Source organism: Seriola dumerili, unplaced genomic scaffold (genome assembly GCF_002260705.1).
Source record: "Seriola dumerili isolate Sdu_G_001 unplaced genomic scaffold, Sdu_1.0 BDQW01000003.1, whole genome shotgun sequence".
Taxonomy (NCBI): Eukaryota; Metazoa; Chordata; class Actinopteri; order Carangiformes; family Carangidae; genus Seriola; species Seriola dumerili.
The window spans coordinates 15,892,683-15,911,186 of NW_019174258.1; the positions used below are offsets into that span (position 1 = coordinate 15,892,683).

Sequence of the window (18,504 nt, forward strand, 5' to 3'; positions counted from 1 at the left end):
TTTGACAGTTTTTAAAAGTCAACATCATTTGCTTCTTCTGTTCCTGGAAGGTTTGTTTAATGGGAGAGCTTGCTTTTGTACTTTATCAAGAACACAGTACAAACACGGTTATTTGATCCCCCGAGGGCAGGGAGAAAAAAAAAAAAAAAAAAAAAAAAAAAACCTTGTTGTGTTGTTGTGACAATCCGTTAGCCTACCTCTACTTCCTGGAGGGCAGAAAAAAAAAAACCTTCCCAGGTAATTTGCTGACTGGACTGGGTGTGACCCTAAAGAATGTCAAACAAAGAGAGAGTGGCTGGCTTGCTTGTCATAGAGGGGGAATAGAGGATTTTTTTACCATCTGTGTTCACTTTGCCGTAGCAAACACAGCAGTCAGCCGGCGTGGAAACGACAGCCCTCACCTGCTCTATCTGGTGGCACTGACAGAGGAAAGGTAAGCGGGTGTTTTTCTGTGACCTTGGGCTGTGATTGGTGAGCCCTCTGCCTGTTTATTACCTTGAGTGTGAATGACAGCTCCAAGCTTTCTGCCCTGGCATAAAATTATCTAAAAGTTAGAGGTACAAGGCTGGTCTGAGGAGATCTACAGATAGTGAAGTTTGCTCTCAGGCTGTAGGAGCTTTTTCACGGCTGAGTTGGAAATAATGAAGCCTCTGTTCTCAGAGAGATCAACACAAAGATCTTGTGTGTGGTCTGTCCACTTGAAATCAAAAGGTTTGGGCTTAGATTAGTTGCGAGGGTTTAAGATGTTTCAGGACTGTTTTCTGTCTCTGTTTGACAGTTGCAAAGACCTGTATTGCTGGGTAACCTTTGTAGGCCTAGTAGCTATGTAAAGGAGGAATGACAAGCACCTTGACGGGAGGCAAATCTCCTTTGATGTCACTGAAGCACTAAACAAACAGCAGCTAACGGACAAGTCAAGTTTAGTCGTTTAACTGTCATGAAAAATCCTGACGTCATGAGAAACAGGCCTGAGCTTTATAAGACGTGATTCCTCTTAATTAGTACTTTACTTGAATATTTCAGTGGAAGATATTGTACGTTTACTTTGTATTTTGTAGTTTTCGTGTCATTGCTATGTTTATTAAAGGTACACTTTCTGATTTTGTTAAAGTGCCCGAACCAGCTCACTGTTGATGTTTTGAGTCGGACAAAGAGTTGTGTGTACAACATGCAGGCTGAACATGTTTCCCAGGCTTATCACTGAGTGACTCCCCAGTGGGTTTCAGTGGAAATGCTTATACGGTATTGTGGCAACAAGAAGACCTCCATCAGGATGAGCCACAGCTGAAAAGATTGATTGAACTAATTGGGGATCATAATGCAGAGCAATCCTTGGCAGTCTGTCAGTGTTATGTCAGGAAAGCCTGTGTCTGCAGTGAAAGAAGCCAGGACCACAGGCAATCACTAACCCCAGTGGAACAAGTTGAAGTCAGTGGTAAACACATCAGCACTGACTAGGAATGTAGGTGTAATATTTGAAGCCAACCTGAGCTTTGATAACCAAGTCGAACATGTGGTTCAGTCTTTTTTTATCAGCTCAGGATCATTTCTAAAACCAGATCATTTTGATCACTGACCTACAGAGAGTTATACCGGCTTGATTATTCTAATTCTGCACTTTATTCAGGTATCAGCCCGGCCTCCATCCACCGTCTTCAGCTCGTACAAAATGCTGCTGCTTGTCTTATTACTGGTACTAGCAGGTACAGTCGCATCACTCCAGTGCTTGCCTCCCTTCATTGGCTCCCTGTTCGATTTCAGATTTATTTTAAAATTTCATTACTGACTTTTAAAGCCTTAAATGGCCTCACCCCCCAATTTCATCACTGATTTATTGACAAGGTTTGTGCTCAACTGAGAATTAAGATCTGAGGATGGAGGCCTGTTTGTCACTCCAAGGTCAGGGCTTGTACCGGGCTTTTGCTATTGGAGCCCCGACACTCTGGAGCTCTCTCCCCCCCTGAAATCAGACACCGTAACTCTTTAACTTCCTTTAAATCTCTTCTTAAAACACATTTCCTTGTCTCAGCCTTTGGTAATGTCTGGTACGTGTTTTGTTTTATTTATATTGTTTTATTCCTAATTATTATTTTTACATATTTTTTTGTGTCTTTTCACTTACTGTCAGAATCCTTTTGCATAATCTTGATTTGGGATGTTTTTTATTTATGCTGTTCTACTGTTTTTATTATGCTCACTTTGGATTTTTCTTTTATCTGGTTTTGCTTTTTTCTAGTAAAGCACTTTGTAACTTTGTTAAGAAAGTGCTATATAAATAAAGTAATTATTATTATTATTATTATTATAGTGAAGGCTGTTGCTGGGCTTAACAAGCTGATGCTGACAGACTCTGACATCAACATGTTTCCTGAGAGGAAAGAAACGCAAACATCCTCCTCCAGCTGAACTAAACAAATCATCCACATCCCATTTCTAATGATGCGTCATTTCTGAATGCATCAGCCTTTTCTGTCATTTGTCAGCTGTAATGATCCCTCCATTGTAGTTATAGAAGAGAGCAAGAGCTGGGTTTGAGACAGTGCAGACATAACATGATTCAGCTCAGCACATGCATCATAAACAAAACATAACCACTGGCTCTGCGAGAGCCCAGCATGATAATACATAGCTGAAGAGTAAGGAATGTATTATATGTATTATCATTCTGACACAGCGAGTGATAATAAAACTTCAACACCTCATAGACTTGACACTTAGTGATAGAGTTCAACAAGTCCCACCTCAGTACTCTGGATGTGACTGTTGTATGATTATGACCCAAGACAACATGAATATTCAAAATCACACAAATCACAAATTCGAAATAGTAGTAAAGTAAAATGAACTAAATATCCAGCCATGGAACATAACCTTACATAAGAGTATGTCATGTAGTTGACGTCACATGTCCAGTTAATGATGCTGAGTTTTTTTAACTTGGCCTCCACTGCAGGCTGATAAACCACTGAACAGACTTCTCGTCAGCCCGAGTGAGCCAACTGCCTTCATGTTAACTCCCAACAGAACACACACACACACACACACATACACACACACACATGCATATCACACATTGATTGCATTATTAATTGCTTTGTACTGTGATGTGTTGCTTGGCTGCAACCCAGGCTTTCATTGTCAGTTTTTTTACATTTTTTTTCCTTCTCTCTCTTTGTCTTTCTGTGTGTGTGTGTGTGTGTGTGAGAGAGAGAGAGCAGCAGAGAGAGAGAGAGCCTATTAAAAAAGGCGTGGAAGTTGATCTTGAGAATGAGGGAGGGTCAATATTTGTTTAGGAAATAGAGCTTCATGTAGAGCACAGTAACTGTAGCATCTGTGACGACAGTCTTTCTGAACATTAGCATACCCCTACTCTGTCATGACAATTAACTCGTAGTTAAACTTTTGCCCTTTTGTCTTTACACAGTCTGATGTAATACATTTGTAATTACCTAAGAGGTATTTCAGGGTGGATGGTTAATGTGCACTGTTTGGCAGAGAGTATGAAAACATTGCGAAAGCTGCCCAGGCTGGACACGCACCAAAAAGCATCAAACCCAGGATGTTGTAGACACATAGTGTGGTAGCCAAATATTTCATTGTTGGCATCAGTGTTACATATTTTACTTCTGTTATACTTTCTGGACTGGTTTAAGTCGCCCTCTCTTCTTGTATATGCTTGTTTTTGTCTTGGAGAATGAATGGAACTTAAGTCACAGATATTGACTTTCCAGATGGAAGTGAACCTTGTTGACAAATTCATTGTTAAAAGTTTGATTCCTTGCATATCCTTGGTTCATTACCTATTTATCTATAGGTAATGATAATATAGATAGATTAGTTACAGACTCTTTGCTCCACGTCCATCGGTAGTTACTGTGAGATAACTGACCCCTCCTTGTGTTTGTAGGACCTGGTGGCTCTGTGAGGGTGGAGGGATGTTTGACACGCTGTATGAGTGGTTCTGGTGGGACAGAATCTGGCTGCCAGTGAACCTGACATGGGCTGACCTGGAGGACAAGGAGGGCCGGGTCTACGCCAAAGCCTCACATCTCTATGTCGCTGTCCCCTACGCCTTCGGCTTCTTACTCATCAGATACATGTTTGAAAGGTGAGGTCCCCATTCTGTGCACCTGCTCCCCCGTGTGGTTACACAGTACCAACAGAACACCTGTCAGTGCAGGTTTTAATGTTGTGGCTGATCGGTGTACATCGCAAGTGTGTGCATCCAAAGCCTGAAATATCTTATCCCTCTGTTTGGGATCGCTAAAAACTAACATTACCCAAGTGTTTGGGACATATTTAAATACCTTTTTAAGCATTTAAACATCTACATTTTGTAAGAAGTAAATGAGAGACAGACTAATACATTTTTGCTTATGGTCTTTTCTTAAGATTTGTTGATGAAAAGAAAAATAAAGACTATTGGAGTCATATCCCTTAATACACACATGGCCACCATTGATCTGTATTTGCATATACATTTTATAGGAAACATAATGTCACCAGGATTACTTGTTTAACAAGGAAACATGAATACTGAATGTATCCACAAAATTTTCACTATAGACATATTTAATTTGTTCCCAACTTTTTTTTTTATTTTTATTTTGACCATAGCAGCTACAGCAGGGTTCAGGTTTTCATGGATCTGTGACGGCACCTCAAAGAACCTGGTTCAGGTTAGGGAGAGATGGTATTTGTCTTTGTTAAATATTTCAAAAGTCAACATTGACTTCAAGCAGGAGAGAACATGTTTCCGTTTTCAATATTTTACCAAGCTACACTTTCCTCACTTTAAAGTGACTTTGTGTAACCACTGATAAACATCAGCCATTCTGACCACAAGTGACAATTACAGGACAATGGCCAGTTCTCACAATTAAGATTCTTGGTAAAGACAGTTACACATCTGTATCTGTCTAAAGTTTCATTACATCACCACGAGCTAGTGGTCATACCTTAATGCTGTAGCGGCAAAACTGAGTGTTCTGGATTGGGTAATGGTGTGTTTTATTTCTGATTTTAAAGTGTCATATAGTCTCACTTTAACCCTGAACTTTCGTATTGTGAATCTAGTTACATGTGGGACACAAGACATGAACACTCAACCATTGATTCTGATTTACTGTATGTGTGGATGTCACATTTCTGGATTGGTAAAAAAAAAAAAAAAAATTGCTAGTAAAACATATGCCTGGAAGCAATTGTACTTTGTCCCAAACTTATTTGGGAAAGCAAATTAGTGTATAAACATATGTTTAGGGGACAGGGATGGTTTAGTGAAGCAATACAATAGACATGCAGTTTTGCAAAAGACTGGAGGCTGAAGGAAACAGCTATCCTGAAAAGGCTCTACCCATAGGCCTAATTTAATTAAGACAGAAAAAAAGTGTATTTCCCCAAAACAATTGTTCTGTCAAGAAAATCTGTGTATATATGAATGATACAGTATATTAGGGATATAGCATTTTTAGTTGGGAGCTATGTAGGCTACAGAAATGAACAGCCCTCCTAGAAATCATGTATATTTTACATGTGAACACAGGTAGTTATTTTTGAATGAGGCACTGGTTTCCACTTGCTTCTGTATGGTATGAATTAATTATTAGACTCTTAATAAAATTGCTTATGTAATCCATTCTGAATTAATTATTGATAGAGATGATCTTTGCCAAGTAATTCATCTTAAGTGCATAATGATTTAAAAATGCACACTGGATTACTTCATAATAAAGCCATGGATGCCTGGAATGGCAGAAAAAATATTAGAGATTCTAAAACTCATGAGCATGATTTCACTAATTCTGTACAAGTACAGGAATTTGTGCTACATCAGCTAAAACCTACAAACCACTGTAGTAGTCCTACACTGTAAACCCCAGCATACATCATTCTTAATATTACAACTACTACTACTAGTAATAATAATTATATTGATAATACTGATGATAATAAATAATAAAGGCCTATTTTTTATTTATTTATTGATCATGCTTTATGCAAATAAAGATGTATTAAGTATCATGTATGTGTCTGTGTGTCTCCACTGACACTGACACTGTTAGAAGTGACCCCTGTGTGTGTACTGTGTTCCAGGTGGATAGCTACACCCCTAGCAGGCTCTGTTGGGATCAGGCAGAGAGTCCATTTGAAGACAGAGGACAAGCCCATCCTGGAGCTCTACTACACTACTCAGTGTAGAAATCCTGCTCAGGTAAACAGTCAGCAGTCAAGTCCCACTCAGATGTCCATTCTGTGACGAATGTGACAGTTTAAATATCAATGAAAACACAAAAGCTTATCTGACTGATAAACAAAATGCAAGTTGTTTTATTACTTGGCTCTTATTTTCATAGCTTTCCCAGCAGTATGATAACATCACATATCATATAGTCAGCTTTATTGCTGACAGCTGCAAACTTGTAATCTCTGCTAGACACAGTTTTGCCAAACTGATGCCAGGCGAACTCACTGAGCCATCAGTTCTCTGTTGTGGAGCCCTATGTATTACAGTTACTTATTGGTTCAAGCTTCAGCTCAGGACACAATGCATATTTTGGGCACATTGTCTTTGGGTTTCCATCTGGAGCTTGTGTGATTGAACTGTAAGGAAAATGTTCTCACAAACCATGAACATTAAAGGTATGGAAGACTTTAATGGTTTCAAGGAGCTGAAGCTTGCCTGGTTTAATATTACTGTGTTCTCCTTTTTTAAGGTCAAATATGGTGTCCCACAAGGATCAGTTCTTGGTCCACTTGTACTTTGTCTTCATGCAGCCTCCTCATCACAAAATTCTACAAAATAAATGATGAATGATTATTCTGACAAACAGCTATCATCCTATAACAGCAAATGACTCCTCTTGACTTTTGAAACAGGAGACATAAGACTCATAAATACATTGCTGGATGTGAAAAAACTTAAACTGAATGCCAAGAAGGCCAGATTTCTGCATATTGATCCAGCCAGACATTAAAAGGTTTTCAACATTTACCTCGATGGCTGCACAATTTTTCAGCTGCATAACAAAAATGTAATCTGCTTTTTGTCATTTTTGTTACATAGCTTATATCTGTCACATTTTAACTTATATAATGCTGAAACCCCTGTACATGTTTTATAACATCCAGAATCAAGTACAGCAATATGCTTTTCTCTTGCCTATTCACAACAGCAACAAGAGCTCTTAATCTGGTCCAAAACACAGCAGCTCAGTTCTTACTAGATCCTAAAAGGCGGATCATACCAGTACTGTCTTTGCAGTGGTTACCAATATGAACCCAGAATGATTGGTATGAAAATGAAAATCCTACTAAGTAAGCTTTACAAGGATTGGCCAAACTCATTCCTCCAACACCTACAATCTTATTTCTGAATGTAATCCATTATGTACTTTACACTATCTTGGTGCTGGTTATGTAACTATCCCTTGATTTCACAAAAAAAATATTCTGGGGATAGAATCCCAATACTTAATATCTTAACAGCCACATCACAGCACTTTTTTTTTTAGAATCAATGTCTTGGTTGAACTAGTTAATTTGCAAACCTCACTGTTGACAACACTCATTGTTTCAGACAACCACCAGTCTATTTCTCAGTGTAAGGAGGCACTAATGGTTTGCACACGTGTTCATATGTGTGTATATGTTCGTTTCCAGGCCAACATTGATGGGCTGTCTAAGAAAAGCAGTTTGTCAGCGAGACAAGTTGAGCGCTGGTTCAGAAGGAGACGCAGTCAGGACCGTCCTGGAGTCCTGAAGAAGTTCAGAGAGGCCAGGTCAGTGTGTGTGTGTGTGTGTGTGTGTGTGTGTGTGTGTGTGTGTTCATTATGATAATAATAATGCATCACCTCCAAAAGCCACAGTCTATATGTCTGTACTTCCTGCAGTTGGAGGTTTGTCTTCTACCTGGCGGCGTTCATCGGAGGAATAGCAGCTCTGTATGATGTGAGTATCTTACATGAAATATAGAGGCAGCTGTGGTTAAACTGTAGTAGTTAAGCAGCATTGTGGGTGTAGCTATACATCTTTCATAAAAGCTTTACTCTTCACTACTCTCACTCTTTTACTGAGCAGGATTACAACGTACATTTCAAACAAACCGTATTAATATAATAACATTTTTACTCTGTGTTTCTACAGAAAGAATGGTTCTATGACTCCCGGGAAGTATGGACAGATTTTCCAAAGCAGGTTTGTATACTTTTCTTTTACACAGTAATCATCATAGTAACATTAGAAATATGCTTAATCCTTTTGTCATACATTTGACCTTTGACCTTGGAGTCCTGGCATAAAATCCCATCAGTATGTGCCACCTAAAAGTTTTGCTGTTTGCAGTGTGTCATGGAGATTCTTCCAGTATGTTTGAGATTTGCTCGTTCTCAGAGGAATCAAAGACTTAGTGTGATGAATCAAATCTATCTTAATTCATGCTGCATAGAGAGAAGGACATGGCAGCTCTGTTGGCTGTTCTCTTCAGAAAGCCTGCTTTTATACCGGCATGCAAACAGGGTCAAGGGAACACTTCATGCTGGATCAGTTACAGTTCCACACTAGAGAACATTGGCTCAAACTGGTGGCTATATACTCACATAATCATCTTTAACCTCCTCGTTTGGTGTGCTGCATGACAGTCTCAAAAAAACAGACTCAGAAAAAAACTCTACTGAAATACAACACAAACATAAACACATCAGTACACAGTTTATCAGATCTAATATGTTTGTTTCCCACAAGCGGTGAACTGAGTAAATGAATATACAAACACAATGTCACAATAATGCCACAATAAGAACTACATCAAGCAGCAGCTGCACCACTCTGTCTACCAAAGCACAAATAGGTTGTTAGGAGCCAGAACTGACTGCAGGAGTGTCATTACTGTTCTGAGCCACTGCAAAATGTCATGTCATGGTCATGACAGAGGTTAAGTACAGTACTGACATTTGTCTTGCTTTATATGCTTTTAAACAGTAAGAGTGACAAAGATCTAAACTCAGATGGGGAGGGGGAGGGGGATACATACAGTACATACCAGCTCCCATAATTACTTTCACATTTCCCCCCAAATGCATCTCTTTATCCCTCTTAAAAGCATTTATTCTGTTTTTTTACTTTACTTATTTTACCATTCTATTTGTGAATTCATTCTATGATAAACCAGGTTATGATTAGTCTTATAATTTGTAGACATGATTTATTTCCCCAAATGTTTTAGGGAAAGGGAAAATTAGGTATAAATCTATTTCACATCAAATTATAGCTTCAGCTCAGTCAGAATATGGTTATTTTGTTCAAACATACAGTTAACACACATCTACTATTTTAACGAGATCATGAATCGGAAAACAAATCTGGAATCTGGGAGTAGTCAAAGTAGTAGAAAAACATGTGACTTGGTTCTGTTATTTATAGTAGTATAATATAAATCATTGTCATTCAGGTCAAAGGCTTCTGTGAAAGCAGGTCTTGTGTATCTGGTCTTGTGAATCCCTCCCTGCTCCTCCACGATCAAATAAGGGAACTGGGATGCACTCAGTGTCTGTTCCAGGACGGTCTTTTACATCAGCTGTGAATGGTTCCTGGTCACCTGAATGTCCTCATAGTGACCTTCACCAACATGTACTGTGATATTACTGTATAAAGCCTTAATGCTCCATTATGACACATACAATAAAAAAAAAAACTAATATCCTTCACCCTTTTGACTAGCAATAAATCTGACAGGCATCTACTAGATCCAGTTTTCAGCTGTCAGAGTTGTTACACCCCAGGGACAGTTCATTCATTTTCATTTCACTGTAAGTGCGCTACATCATTAAAATGATCACGTTACACTTAAGTTCAAGTATTAGATTAAATTTGTTCAATAATAAAAACACAAAGGGGGCGCCCCAGTGGTTCACCTGGTGGAGCGTGTACCATTAAGACTTGGTTCTGACCACAGCAGCCGGGTTCAGGTCCCACCTGTGGCCCTTTGCTGTGTGTCATCACCTCTCTTGTGTGTGTCATTCCCCCGACCTTCCTGTCTCTCTCTCACTGTCACTATAATAAAGGCAAAAAAGCATGAAAAAATAACTAAACAGAAATAGAATAAAAAAAACACAAAGAAATGTGGGATCACAAACCAACCATACAACTGTTGCTAACCGAACGTCCACGTGCTACAATATGAAAGGCAAAGAAATGTCATTTCCTTCAGTTGCAGCTTCAGCATCTTTTGTTTTGCATTTCTTATTTTTCCTTCATGCTTCTCAGTTTTTCTTTGATTTTAGTGACGCATCACTTAATGCATCAGGTAACAACTCCAATAGGTCAATAAAGCAAACATTCAGTGTATTTCTTTTATAATGCAGTCAAACAGTAAAGTAGTGAAACCCTCACTTTTAGAAACAGTGTCCTCTGGTCATTTACTATAACTATGATGTATGTACCTTGTACCTCTCAGGAGGACTTATAATGAAATGACATTTACATCCTCAGAATTACAGCTGTGTTGTTTTTGCCAGTATAGTAATATAAATCTGGTTTGGGCCTATACATCGGCTGTAGTTGTATTTAAAAAGAACCTTCATTACAAACACTATGATGTCATTCAGTATACATGATCCCATGGCTTCATTATCAGGTTGAACTTGCCTTTGAAAACTGGAGCAGAGTGGGAGGAGGCGTCTGATGAACAACAGCCTCTTCTACAATTCCTTCCCTCCAGCTACAGAGCTCAGCACAAAGAGCACAGCCTGCAGGGACAAACCCCTCTGTCTGTGTGACTGAGCTTCACTGTAGCTTCATGTTACATGTTGTCCATCTCTGTCTGACTGTCTCTGTTCCTGTGTCTCTCTGTGTCTGCAGTCCATGCTGCAGTCTCAGTACTGGTATTACATCTTGGAGATGAGCTTCTATGGCTCTCTTCTCTTCAGCATTACCTTTGATGTCAAGAGGAAGGTGAGTAGAGGTTGTCAGAGCCCAAACTTCAACTTGGTTGAATCTCTTACACTCCAGATGTATATATTCCCTGCTGACTTTTGCTTGTCTTTGCTTTTATTCTCATAGTTGGAGTAAAGTTTTGAAACAGAATCTTCACATATGAAAAATTTTCTGTTTCAGTGTTACTCAAAATCAACTGTCATTATACAGTGCAAAATAAGTTAGAAAGACATATAAAGCTTATGGTATATAATGTAACATTTAACCTGAGGTTAATGAGGGGCTGCTCCTTCCAATAATTTGACAAAAAGTGTTCTATGTAAGGAAAATCAGAGAGAGAGAGAGAGATTTTTTTGTGGTCTGCTTGTAATAGAGATTACTCCTACTGAAACTGCACTGTCAGTAGCAGCAGTGCAGTTTCATTATCCTCTCGTTGGGCCTGTTGTCAGACTTTGACACGGTGTACTACCAAATCCTTCTTTCCATCATACACAATCTCGGGTACAGTGCTACTCCGGTTTGAGTCCCGTGATCAATCACAGTGGCACGGTAAGCAACAGAGTCCAAATGTCACTTTCGCTTGGTCCCCTTCTCGTCTCAGTATACAGTACACCCCCTCCCTTGGTCTGAGCATCAACTCTCATGGTGTTTCTTGCCCAGCTCCATGTCCCTTCCTGCCAGACCGGGCTGTCTCAGCACAGATCTCAGTCCGTCTCAGGAACATATCAAAACAACAAAGCTTTCAAGAAATTCTGGCATCTAGAATCACGACCAACTAACTTTTATCTGTCACTCACACTCTAGAACATTGAGCAATTGTAAACCACATCTCTCTGAGTCCTTAATGTTGGATTGGTTGTGGACAAAAGTAGCAAACAAAAAAGACGAAAAACATCACAGACAATAAAGTCCAGATACTGTAGCATCCCAGGAGCAGCCATTCACTATGATCTGCACCTGAACAGGGAATCAGGGAATCTCAAACTCTTCTCCTGAGAGCTAAATAACCCAGTTCAGTCAACAAAATCCCTCCGTCTTCAGAAATCACTTGAAGACCTACTTCTTCTGAGAACAATTACTCACCTAATCTGCTGCCTCTTTCTCAGTCTCTCCCTCATCTTTTTCCAAAAACCATAAAATTGTTACTTCTTGCACCTGCAGCCTTGTGGCACTTGTGTGAAGTGGAACATGGAAGTGAGTGTTGAGGCACTGATTTTCAAAAGCCTCTCACTGATCTGGGAAGGTTTGGATTGTACCTCAGTTGTATGTTGCTTTGGACAAAAGTGTCTGCCAAATGAATAAATATACTTACTAGTAACAGTTTGGGGTTGTCCTGATAGACTAGTGGGTAAGACTTAAACTAGTCAAACCATCACAAAGCCAAGGACCTTTGACCTTTCCTCTAGCACCACCCTCAGGACAAACAGCTTTTGACCCACTGATGGTAAAACCATTAGGTAATGGTGGATCACCAGTATGATTTTTGTAAGTAGCGCAAGTTGTAGCCACTAAGTGGTGCTAGTGAGACTTCAGTTTAGCAATATGTTAAAGACTACATGTGTTCTCCAGGTTAACTGAGTGATGTGGTTTTATTTTGTTTTCCTCCTTCAGGACTTTAAGGAGCAGATCGTCCACCACTTGGCCACGCTAGTCCTCTTATCATTTTCCTGGTGTGTCAACTACATCCGTATTGGGACGCTGGTCATGCTCATCCATGACGCCTCTGATGTTTTACTGGAGGTCAGTCACGCAGGTTAATATTGTACGAACCTGCAAAACCCCCGATGATATTCTGTGCCAACATTTTTAACAATTTTTCTTTGTACAAAATTGGTGTTTGAAAACTACAGTGCGGAAAGTGATACCAAACAGAACTGATATCACTTTATTCACTGTCAGGCTTCAGAAAAGGCATGTCAGGTTTTACTGACAGTCAGGTGTTAAAGGCAGGTGAACTGTGATATCAGTGATGGGCCATTGTACTTGAGCTACATGAACAGGTTGATTAAACCTGTGTTAATTTGTAGCATCTGAACACATAAACAGCTGGGAGCAACCACTTTCCTCATGATTTAGGGGAAACACCTCTTCAGTTTCTTTCACACAACTTTTACTTCAGCCTTTCTCACTTCAAACATGATCATTATCATCACTGTTTTCATTTTTGTTGTTGTTGCTGTTATTAGTGGTAATAATAGTAATTCAAATGTATAACAGTATGATGTCTGCCAAATGTAGCCCTATATAATGAAATGTGTATTAAATAATATGATAAAGACTTACTGTACCTCTATGTAACCATGGACGCACATCTACACAGCCATGACCCATAAGACCACAACGTATGTCATTTTGGCCTCTATGTTAAAAGGTAGCAGATGATGGCAACAGTAGGCAAACATACACCAAAAGGGCTCACCCCTGTGCTACAAGTCAATAGCGCAGAAGCGTTACTAAACATGTTTACATACACCACACCCATCCACCACCCTGATCTCCACACCCTTACTCTCTGCTTCGCCACACAGCACCGACACTGAATGCTGGCATTGAATGAATTGTGTTAATTCCAGTTGATACCTGGCTGGTTTAGATATGATGATACCATTAAGGGGTTTATACTTAGGTGGGTATGGTGATATACTACAGGAAATGAGCTGTACTTCAGTTCAAACCAGCTCTGTGTCTTTGAATGTGGTTGATTAACAGTTCAACTCCTTTTTTCTTTTAGTCTGCCAAACTGTTCAACTATGCCAAATGGGAGAAAACCTGCCAAACTCTTTTTGTTCTGTTTGCCATAGTATTTATGGTAACAAGACTGGTCATCTTTCCATTCTGGTAAGCTGATGAATGAGGTGTGTGTGTGTGTGTGTGTGTGTGTGTGTGTGTTTGTGTTTGTGTGCGTGTAAAAGCTTTCTAGTAGGATGTTTAAGGTTCTTTTCTTTGTTCTCATAGATTTGGACATTTAAACTAAGTCTAACTGAATGTATTTATGTCACTGATCACACTGAAGATGCCACATTACTGTATTTTGCACATCACTTGACTCATCATCAATCAATCAATCATCATTACTTTATAATTCACTAAACTCTTAGACTGAATCGTTTTTAGCTGTTTTTATGAACAGGGAAATGAATTTGAAGTTAAAGTACTACTGGGTTTGATTATATTTACAACCGCAGTTGAAGTGGAATAACAATAAATGTAATCTACAAACATATTAGGTTGTTTGTACAGATACTGTAGTGACTGTTACTGGAGTCACTGGCAGAAATGATAATGTTTATTCTGGGTCTTGTGAAATGCTGGAAACACAATGCTGCTTTACTCAAACGTTGTTCATCACAGCGTGATTTTTATGAGGATCCCTGTTACTGAGCTTTATTGCTACCTTACTGGTGGCATTTCAAAATACAATGCAGTAAAAAACAATTGTGGGTTTATTAGGTCTGCCTATAGCCAGAACAACTACAATGTGATCCAACAGGCCTGTAACAGAGCCTGCCTTCATGGAGGTTATAATGTTCAGTTTGTGTTGAAACTGTTTAAGAGAGGTATTGAATCAGCTTTATGGTCATTTTACAGGCTACAGTTTGTGTTGATGGTGAATTTTATTGTGTTATACTGAGAAATGTTTCCAACCTTTGTCTGTCCTCTTTAATAAATGGAATCGACAGATTATTAAGTAGAGATGCACCGATCGATCAGCTGGTGATCAGATGGGCCTGTTTTCAATGTGATTAGCTCGCAACATCTCTCATTATAACAAAATACAACATCATTAATGAAATACAAGAAAACACACGTGGTTTAATTACACAGGACACAGGGGAGCAGAGGTTTTAATTTGTTCTGCCTGTGTTTCAGGCTGATCCACTGTACCTGGGTCTACCCCGTCCAGCACTACCCCGCCTTCTTTGGCTACTACTTCTTCAACGTGATGCTGGTGGTTCTCCTCTGTCTGCACATATTCTGGGCCTACCTCATTCTGCGCATGATCAGGAAATTCATGTTTGGCACTGTAAGTCTGCTCAGTCAGGATAATCTATCATCTTTCAGTGGTTCCCAACCTTTCCTGCCTCATGGCCCACTGGAAAATCTCAAAAATACTGACAGCCCTCATCTCACCTCAAAGCAATATGGAGGCCAAACAATGCATTCACTTTTTATTTTAATGATAACAATCAATCATTCAGGACTGAATTGAAAGCAGGGAAAGCTTAATTTTGCAACAAAATAAAAGTTTCTATCATTAGCTTGTCACAGTGATTGGCCTCACTGTAATAAGCTAATGATAAAAACAATTATATATATATATATATACATATTTTTTTTTAATGACATCTTTTCACCAAAATTGTACTGTTTTGCAAATGATTTGTTGGCCCACTTTGAGAGATCATAAGACATAATTTCAGTTTAGCGGAATGTAGACCATGAACATAAACCCCTGGGCATGACATGACCATGAACTAGTTCTTTTTTTGGGATTGTGAACTTTCTGAACTTCAGTATGAACGTGAACTAGTTCTTTTAATCAGACTGCTTTGAGCAACTCTAGTTCTTATCAAGTGTGAACTTGCACAACACTGGTGATATCACCAGGTTCCCATATTTCCCCCAACTAACTTAGTGAGTACAATGTTGTCACAACTGATAGAAATAATGGACAACTCTACAGAAATAATAGCCAAGTTGTAATAAAAAAACTAATATTCTTTAAATCTGTTTACTCATTTGAAGCTATCACAACATGTGTTCCCTTTACAATCTGACTCGACTACACTGAAAAGGCGTCTTTCTCTCAAACGTCGTTCACAAATGTGTTTAAATCTGTCGGTGAGCACGTCTCCTTTAAGATCATCCCTCCACCTGACAGGTGTGGCATATCAAGCTGCTGATTACACAGCATGATTACTGCACAGGTGTGCCTCAGGCTGGTCACAATAATAGGCTCTACTCTGAAGTGTGCAGGTTTATCACACAACACAATCCCACACATGTCCTACGTTTTGAGGGAGTGTGCAGTTGGCCTGTTGTATGTCCACCAGAGCAGTTGCCTGCGAAACGAATGATCATTTCACCGCCATAAGACACCTCCAATGTCATTTCCAAGAATTTGGCAGTACATCCAACCAGCCTCACAACTGCAGGACCACATGTAAACATTCATCCAGCGCCATCACCTCATGATGTACACAATTCCCAGAAGCTGAAAAAATCCCAGTTCTTGCATGTTCTTCATACTCACCAGACATGTCACCCACTGAGCAGGTTTGAGATGCTCTGGATCTGCGTGTACGACAGCGTGTTCCAGCTCCTGCCAATATCCAGAAATATCACACAGGCCACAATCAATAACCTGATCATCTCTGTGTCGCACTGCATGGGGCTATTGGTGGTCACACCATTTGCCTCATTGCATTGCATTGCATTGCATGATTGATTACTGCACAGGTGTGCTTTGGGTTGGTGCAGTGTAATCAGCATCTTGATATGTCACACCTGTCAGGTGGATGATGACCTTGCTCACTAACAGATTTAAACACATTTGTGAGCAAAGGTTGAGAGAAAGACACTTTTATTTGAACTCGTGAAAAACAGGAGCAAAAACAAAAGTACAGTAAACAATGGTGCGACCATTACAGCAAGATAACCTGCCAGTTGTATGTTCAGTCGACTGTCCCAGCACTGATAGTCTGCTGCTGTGTTAGGAACTGTTCACTTAGCAACCAGGAGCAAATAATACACACTCACTGTGGGACTGTGACACATTTCGGACTAAGAGTTTCTACTAACACCTAATTATTTCTGACTTAGTGTGAATAAATATATTTGTGATAGAACAACACATCAGAGAGCATTGTGAGTGGAAAAGCCGTGAACAAAAAGCAGTAAATAAAAACTTTGATTGTTTCATCCGACAAGAACCCAGAGCTCCAGCTCATTGTCCTCTGCTGCAGCTCAGGTTCCAAATCTGCTTTCAGGGGGACGTTTTGTTTTCTTTGCCTTCGGCTGCTGGCTCCACCAGCTGATTGTTGGATTTGCTCTACACCCTCTCTCTCTCTCTCTCTTCCTCTGTGTTCCACTTTTTTTCCACCCCTCCCCTCATATCTACTTTCTTTTCTCTACATCTCTTATGTCACAGCTGACGAGAGATGAGAGAAGTGACAATGAAGAGGAAGAAGAGGAAGAGAACAGCACAACAGAAGATGAAGGTGGAGAACAGGACAAGCTCAGCAATGGAGTGGCAGCAAATGAGAAGGAGGAGAAGAACGGCTGCTTTGGATGCTTATCTCCACCAGAGAACATCTGCCGGTCAAAGACAGTGTACTGACTCATGCTCAGTTTGTTCAGTGGAGCTGAAGACTTGAGAAACAGAACAGTGCTAAACACATTTCATCAAATATGGACTGAAAAATAACAAAAAACATAATTTATTCCTTCAGATGCTGGAACCAAACCCAAATAAACTTTGCTGTTCTCACCGCACACATAGAGGGATGAGATGTTATTGGCTCTCTGTTCCTCCTCAGTGTCAGCGGCAGCAATTTACTCCACAGCCCAGCAGGTCAATTGAACCAAACAAGCAAACAAAATACAAACCCCACATCTAATTTGTGGCACAGAGTTGGAGTGCTGTGGAAGCTGCTTCGCCTCACTGTTTCATCCATCAAGACCCGCTGGCTTTTATAGTAATCCTCTGTCGGCCTGCACCGTCACAGGGAGATGAATGGGACCTAGAAGCTGGGTGCCCCCTGCCACCCTCTGTGTATATACCCTGTGGAAACACTAATAAAAATCCAGCCTTGGAATAGAGGCTTTCTCAACAGTATGTCATGGGGCTTGTATCATAGGGACAATAGTTTGTTTTTTTTTTAAATATTTTTTATCAGTCTTTAGGTGTTCAGTTCATGTACAAATGAATCTCTCAACAAAATCTTTAAACTGTACTGACACAGAATCACCAAATCAACACATGATACATCAGTGGTGAATCACAATACATTACTCATTAAAAGCTCATTGAAATAATGAAAAATTTGAATCAGCAAAGTGATTTGTGATTTCCACCGTAACTTTAACACCATTTCCCATACATCCTAGACCTATGCAGATTAAGTGTCACGGCTAGAAAGAAAAACTGACAAAAAACTGGAAAAAATGAATTCAGAAGAGAGCTTTGATTACTTTTATGATTAACCCATCGCCAAAACCAAATTGGGATAACACACAAACCCATATTGCCACACGTGATTTTCACGTGAGCTTTAGTTTTTTCTGTTTTAAAGGAGTTAATGGTAAGTTTTACTATTGCTACATAGTCCATATTAGCATTAACAGCTGTTTACTTACCAGTCCAGAAGAAACATTGCAACAAGCATCAAAAATTCATTTCTTTACTTGCCAACAGCTGTCTGCAGCTGTGGAAAGCAACCCCTTTTGTTTTGCATCATTTCTATCACTTCTTTCCTTCTAATTCAAGCATGCTAACCAGCCAGCCACTGCCCGATTGGCTCCTCTCATCACTTTCCAATACAGAGTCACTGTAGCGTCCAATCTGCCTTG

The 18,504-nt window shown here is 39.7% G+C and overlaps 1 protein-coding gene across 1 annotated transcript; it reads left to right on the plus strand.

Annotated features, from left to right (window-relative positions):
* Positions 1-301: 301 nt before the first annotated feature.
* Positions 302-17,883, plus strand: cers3 (ceramide synthase 3). Its single transcript, XM_022743180.1, has 11 exons — positions 302-433; positions 3,908-4,108; positions 6,097-6,214; positions 7,663-7,781; positions 7,893-7,950; positions 8,146-8,196; positions 10,858-10,950; positions 12,544-12,672; positions 13,664-13,770; positions 14,803-14,956; positions 17,084-17,883. Exons 2-11 carry the CDS (start codon positions 3,936-3,938, stop codon positions 17,270-17,272), a joined length of 1,191 nt encoding a protein of 396 aa, XP_022598901.1. The 5' UTR covers positions 302-433; positions 3,908-3,935; the 3' UTR covers positions 17,273-17,883.
* The last annotated feature ends 621 nt before the right edge of the window (positions 17,884-18,504 follow it).

What these genes read in the sequence shown, in the direction of transcription:
- cers3 (XM_022743180.1), top strand. Translation starts at nt 3,936, where the DNA reads ATGTTTGACACGCTGTATGAGTGGTTCTGGTGGGACAGAATCTGGCTG. An exon ending in AAGAAGTTCAGAGAGGCCAG is followed by an intron (nt 7,782 to 7,892) that starts GTCAGTGTGTGT and finishes TACTTCCTGCAG; the next exon opens with TTGGAGGTTTGTCTTCTACC. An exon ending in GGACAGATTTTCCAAAGCAG is followed by an intron (nt 8,197 to 10,857) that starts GTTTGTATACTT and finishes CTGTGTCTGCAG; the next exon opens with TCCATGCTGCAGTCTCAGTA.